General features: G+C 43.9%; 1 protein-coding gene across 1 annotated transcript in view; it reads right to left on the reverse strand.

Moving 5' to 3' along the window:
- Positions 1-777, reverse strand: part of FANCL (FA complementation group L) — a 31,667-nt gene extending 30,890 nt beyond the window's left edge. The window contains exon 1 of the mRNA XM_074817125.1: positions 631-777. Coding sequence (XP_074673226.1) covers positions 631-723 — 93 coding nt within the window. The 5' untranslated portion in view covers positions 724-777. The remainder of the gene's footprint in view (positions 1-630) is intronic.
- Positions 778-6,537: the final 5,760 nt, after the last annotated feature.

Below are 6,537 nucleotides of genomic sequence, written 5' to 3' on the forward strand. Positions count from 1 at the left end.
ACTGCTTTTGAAAACGCAAGTGTGACACAGCCCATGTCTTTTAACTTGTTTTTATAGGAAGAAAATCCCACGCTATTTCTAAATGAAATACACCTGTTAAAAGCTATTTCTGTGGTCTGTGTGCACGCATAGGTGTAACATTTTAAAGAGCCATGGCCGCAGCGTCACTGCATAGTGCCTCTGATGGCAAAGTTGGCTTAAAAGCATCCACTCTCAACCTGAGGTGCTGCTCTTCTCCCTGTACAGCACTTTACCAGATCCTGAGAGAGCTGATGCAACTACTTAAGCTGAAACCTCACAAACACATAAAGTGAAAGGAAAACACTCACAATCAGCCGTTTGCTTCAGCCTTTACCCTAGGCTAGGAGCGCAGGCACGGAACATCTGCCCCCAAAACAACATTTTCCAGCAGGACGAATCCAGCCCACAAGCCGTCAGCGGCCGCCTGCCCGCAGCACCCTCACGGCCCACAGCAGGAACCGGCCCCGCTACGCCCCCCGGCACTTCCCGCGTCACCAACCCGGCGGCTCCGCGCTCTCCGCTCCCACAGCCCCGCTCCCGGGGCTGCCCGCCAGCGCGGGCCTTGGGCGGGAAGGAGCGGAGCGGGGGGAGGCTCGCCGGACCCCGTACCTGCGCGGTGACGAAACCCTCGTAGGCCGTCCCCTCCCGGTTCTGCGGCAGGAGGAGCGGGCACTGGCGACGCAAAGCCCCCCAGTCCGCCATGTCGCCTGGCTCCTTCCTTCCTTCTTCCTTCTTTCCCGCCCGGCTCGGCAAGGCCCGGCCCGGCCGTTCGAATCCGACGCGCCGCCGAGCGAAGCCCCGCCCCGCCCCCGCCGGCAGACGGCGCACGCGCCTGAGGGGAGGGGCGCGCTGGGCGGCTGCTTTAGGCGGGACGGGAGCTGAGGGTTCCGGCGGCGAGAAGAAGGTTCTAGATCTCTGAGGAGCCCGCTTTCCCCGACGCCCAGCCGAGCCCAGCAGAGCTTGGGGTTCCTCACGCTTTAGCGGCTGCTTTAGGCGGGGCGGGCGCTGAGGGCTCCGGCGGCGGGAAGAAGGTTCTAGATCTCTGAGGAGCCTGCCTTCCCGCCACCGAGCCGCGCCCAGCAGAGCCGGGGTTTCCTCACGGTTTAGCGTGCCGGGCGGCTGCTTTAGGCGGGGCGGGCGCTGAGGGCTCCGGCGGTGGGAAGAAGGTTCTAGATCTCTGAGGAGCCCGCCTTCCCGGCGCCCAGCTGAGCCCCGCAGAGCCGGGGTTCCCTCACGGTTTAGCACGTCCTGAGGGTACGAGCACCCTGGACTACAGAGAACCATCGAGCAAGGCTTTTAACTCCCAGCCGGCTATGCCAAATGGACTGCAGTGCCACCCAAGGCAAGGCGAGGGGATACTTTTGGTTCATGTAGTGCTTTTCTAGAAATCATAAAATGTTTTCTGCTGCAATGCATTTAGGGTGATAAAAGCTCTTCTGCCCTCTCATGCAGGGGTCGGGATAAAAACCTTCCTCTCTTTTCTGGGTGGGCCGCCACTAGGACCTGATGGTCACTGTGTTTGAACAAGTCTGAGGAAAGAAACTTAAAGTTTGGGGTTTATTATGTATGATTCAGGAGGCCTTAAGACTTTGAATATCACTAAGGCTGAGCATTACACAAAACACAGCGACAGGCAGTTTCTGCCTAAACAGACATGTTTCAGAAAGAAGAAACATTGTTTTACAAAGTGATAAGTGACTTACCAAAGTTACCTAAGGGTGTGTTGCAGAACTAGTGACTGAATCTTGAGAATAAGGCCTCCAGTGTTGGCTATGGTATAGATGAATAAAGTGGCTAAACCCAGTCAACTTTTCCAGTTATTCCATCTCTTGTGATAGAGAAAGTTATTCCTCCCAACATGTTTTAAGTTATTCATATCTTTAAACCAGTGCTTCTCACTGTGAAAATGAATACAGAAGGATCAGCAAAATGTAGAAAAAGCAGTATTAGCAGGAGCTCAGCTGTTCCAGACCAGGAAATGGGGAAGTGGCTTTAAGGGTTTTCTTAAAAGTTTTTATGGCAGAGAACCACTGTCTCTGCTGGCAGCAGCTCAGTATCTGCGGAACAAGAGCAGAACTGAGAGAGAAGCAAAGAAAATAACAAAAATGTTTATATCTGCAGCTAGATGTTCCCTTAGCCTGGGAGGCCTGTAGATGGGGATTGCATAGAAATACAGGAGTCAAAAGGGGTCAAAGCCTTTGCAGTTTTATATTGTTGTAGTGGCTATTAGAAATATAGCTACTATGTGAGGGGAGTGAATGCGAAACCTTGTTCGCTCATCTGAGCTACCTGTTAAAGTCTCTTGAGTTCTTTTTGTGTGCTTCCAAAGTTCCTCTGTCCTGTATCCAAATGCTGCCAAGCATCAGGCGTACAGGGCACTAAGAACAGTCAATAGAGGGGTAAAAGAGTCCCAAGATTTGCCATTTAAATTCATCATAGTAAGATTTTCAGGAATACGTGCTAATAAAAATAGATCCTCAGTGCTGGTTAACATGGTTTTTTATACCTTGAAAGTGTCACTGATGATTTCCAGACTTCCAGCAAATTACCTGAGAAAGACATGTTCTAGCAGTTTAGTTCTTTGCAAGAATGTTGCTCTATTCACCCTTTTTCGCTCCAGAGAACTTTGGACAATGCAAGACTCAGTTACCAATTCAAGAAACATTTTCCAAATCTATGCACAAACAGGTTTTAAATACCGCTGTGTTTAACCTGTATGCCCATAGTTTGCTCCCCTGAAGCTGTTCATGTGCATTTCAATACCCAGCATGGCTCGCCTTGAGCAGTTAATCCACCGCTTCATAGTCAATTGCATCCTTCGTATTATCTATTAATCTAATTTTGAGCAAAACATTTCTCCTCTTGAGCTGTTTTCTCTCCATATGCATTACACTGGAAATTACCTTATTTAATTGTGAAGTATCTCTGTGCTTTACCAGGTACAGAGATTATTTCTTAATTGCATCAAATGCAAAACTGAAGACAGGTTTTTTTCTTCTTTTGGCCATGTTTATCGTAGTCTCTGACATTAAAAGAAATGTCAAGTCACTTTAGCTAAGTGCAGTTACAGAGTAATGTATCTAAATAAAAATAATGTAGTATCAGAACCATAAAATATTTCAGTACTGGGGTCCAGAGAACATTAATCATTATCTTACACTGTATATACTGCACACTTTTAAACTTCATATTAAAATGCAATTACTTGAAACATCATGTTACTTTGATCTGGCACACAGACTTCAGCTTTTTTAAAACAGGAAAATAACAAAAACAAGAAAAAAGTTTGACAGGTATACTTCTTACGGCAAAGGAGTCCTGGTCTGATCTTTCAGCCACAGGCCACCTTTACTAATTTCATTACAACCATTGTGTGACAGAAGTATCATAATGGAGTTTGTTATTATTTATTTGTCCATTCAAATATCACATTCAGCCAGTTAGGTGATCAAAAAAATCATGACTTGAGTGACAAAACAAACAGTAAGCAGACCAAACCTTGAAAGCAACAATTTCTAGGCTAGATTTTGTGGGTAAAATTATCCCGCGAGCAGTCAGACAGCAAGTACATTCACAGAAGACAGAATTCACATGAAACCACTCAGTAACCTAAAGAAACAATTCATTGAAATAATGTAGTTTTCTTAAGAGCTTGATTTTTTATTTATTTAAGGATATTATGAAAGGCAAGAAAATAACAGTGCATCGTTCTCCGTTACTATCTCCAACATAAAACAATCAATTTAAAAACATGCAAAATTGCTAATACTGTTATTGCTGTCCTTCTTTGTAACTCAGTGTCATTTTATTCATCTTGCCCCTAAGAAATGACCTTTTCTGTGCATATCCCCACCTTTCTCCACAAATCCCCTGAGTGACAGAATCTCATCCTAATCCCATTTCCACTTAGATATTCTAGAAGAGCATTGTAGACCTTAGAGGGAATAAGTAATCATAATGGAAAGATAATAATATGTTTATGAAATCTGGATTTTATAATAGCAAATTGAAAAATTACAATAGTATGTCAAGCCACTGAAGGTCAGTGTTACTAAGAGTGCAAAGCCATCGATCAAGTGGTTTTAAACTTTAATAGTTTAAATTATTTTTTAATACAGAACATCTCTGTTCCAGAGAGCACCTCTCTTCTGAGGTGATTCCCCATCTACTTAGCGGTCATAAAATCTGCTGTTAAAAGCAGTAGTTGTTTGTAAGGAAAAGCCCCACTAGAAAAATATTTAGTATATTTTAGCTGTCCTTTAAGCAGACCTAAAAACACAGAAGAATTTTACAGGCCATAGACCACAGTTTAAGAATTTCAGCCCTAATGAATTCTCAAAGCTAAAAGCATATGCAAGGACTCCTAATTAACCATAGCAAAAGAATGTTTTGTCTAGTATGCAGTTGTACCTTTTTTTGCTAAAGTTAAATTTGCCTGCCTTTGCCTAAAAGCTACATCAGAGGTGTACATACTGAAAACCAGTGAAACTTATCTGAGGTCCTAGACAGAAAGATCATGCTTAAACCTTATTCTGAGCTAATTAAGGCGTTTTCCTCTCTTGAGCTCCAGTTTTCCACTGTTTGAAAGCACAGCTCAGACAAACAGCCATTGGGACTAGATCGAGTTTTCTCTGACTAAACCACCAGGTCATGGTTGTAATCCAAAAGAGGTTTTATTGTGCTACTGCTCCCACCGAAGGGCTCGGTCTTGTTGTGAAGGACAGTCATGCTCTTCCCCTCACCCTGTTCCTGGCCCCCCAGCCCCTTCTTCTCACTTCTGCCAGCTCTTGTTCCCAATCGATCCCCTTGTACACTGGGCCAGTTTGTTCACTGACCAAAAACTAATTGCTTTTTTGATGAATTAGTTTTAGGCTGGCCTGGTTTGCTGAAGCTGTGACACAAGTCCTAGAGCTGACATGAAGAAAGCATCGGGAGGGCACATCCACAAGCCAAAGCACCCCTTTTGGAAACAGTGAGCTGTTAGATCAGACGCTGGAAGAGCATGCAGGTAAGAAGCACTATGCTTCCCCTTCTACCACAATCCTCCCAGGCCACAGCCTGTTACTGGCACAGTTTTCATGTGCACTCCTTCCTTTGTTTTACCCAAGAAACGTTTGCTGCAAAATACTTCTAGTGATTTGCATAGAGTTGTCTTACACTGTGCTTTTATTTCTGGCTATTTTTAAACCATTTTGCATCATTATCAGCTCATAAAGTCAGATGGTGACTCTGGACATCTCTATTATAATACCTCAGTACAAAGCAGTGCAGCTGTTAACAAGTGTCTGAAGCAGCAAATGTGTCTGTTCTGATGATTTTGAATCTTCTGTGTTAAAGATCTTTAATATTAGAAAACATATGCTGGTACCAAACCAAGAACACTGATTGATCTATTAACAGTACAAAATGATTTAGTAAGCATTCGATATTTTAAAATGTCTTGGGTCTAGAGGCCTCTCAGGGCTCATGTTCATCTATGTACATATAGGCAAAATCTTGGCGCTCTTTTTGGCAGATGACCCAGTGAAATGACTGATGTATGAACATTAATGCATTCACATAAATTAACTTGTGCACAAAAAACCCACAGAGGCTTTAAGCCCAATTACTTCTTCCTGAATTGTACAAATACTCCCTTTGCAGTCCGTGGCAACTCAAGACGACGAGGCCAATCCATATGTTATATTGATTCTAAAGGCACAAGAGTATGCAGTTAATCCCTTTCAAACCTTGCAGAGCACAAACTCTTGGAGATCTTCCAAGCAGCCAGATGAAAGTTGCCTTTCAGAACCAGGGAATGTATGTTGTTAGAGATTCCAAAAGATGCTGGGCCAAAATCTGGCCTTGCTTTTACCAGTGTAAAATGAGACTTATTTTGGTGGAGATGTGTATATGTATGCCAGTGTAAAACTGATCATTATCTTGCAAGATAGAGCATAATGCTAACATCCTCTTTCCTGTTAATTCCTAAGAAAATCAAAGTGAAGATAACAAAGATAAAAATATTGTCTTGTTCCAGCTAGAAGTTTTACAACCCCCAAAACGTTTGTCAGACACTTCATGATAGCTTGGAGGGTCTTTTGTGATGCTAATAGGTTGTACCTGGAGATAATTCAGATACCAGAGTGATGATTGACAGTATAAATCTTCCCGGATAGGTTGAAAACTGTTAAAAAGTTCCAAATGCACCCATGGGCTGTGTTTGCCTGTGAATGGGATCTCCTGTACACACATGACTTGTAGCATCCATGACAGTTGTTATAGATGTGAAACTTGAGAAGTATCCTTCTGCAAAGTTAAAGGCTTAGCACCTTTAGATGTGTTCACACTGAATTTTTGTCTGTCAGCCAGCCACTGAATCCGAGTATTTTGAACCTATGGCATTTCACCTGGGTGTTGGCACTCCCTTTTTTTGCGGGATTTTCTAAATACTGCAGGAATACAAAACCATCTCTCAAGCGTGGCTCAGCATCCGCAGTCTGACTCCCAGGATCCAGTTCAGAATCCTCAGATTTC

This window comes from Strix aluco, chromosome 3 (assembly GCF_031877795.1).
Source record: "Strix aluco isolate bStrAlu1 chromosome 3, bStrAlu1.hap1, whole genome shotgun sequence".
Lineage (NCBI taxonomy): Eukaryota > Metazoa > Chordata > Aves > Strigiformes > Strigidae > Strix > Strix aluco.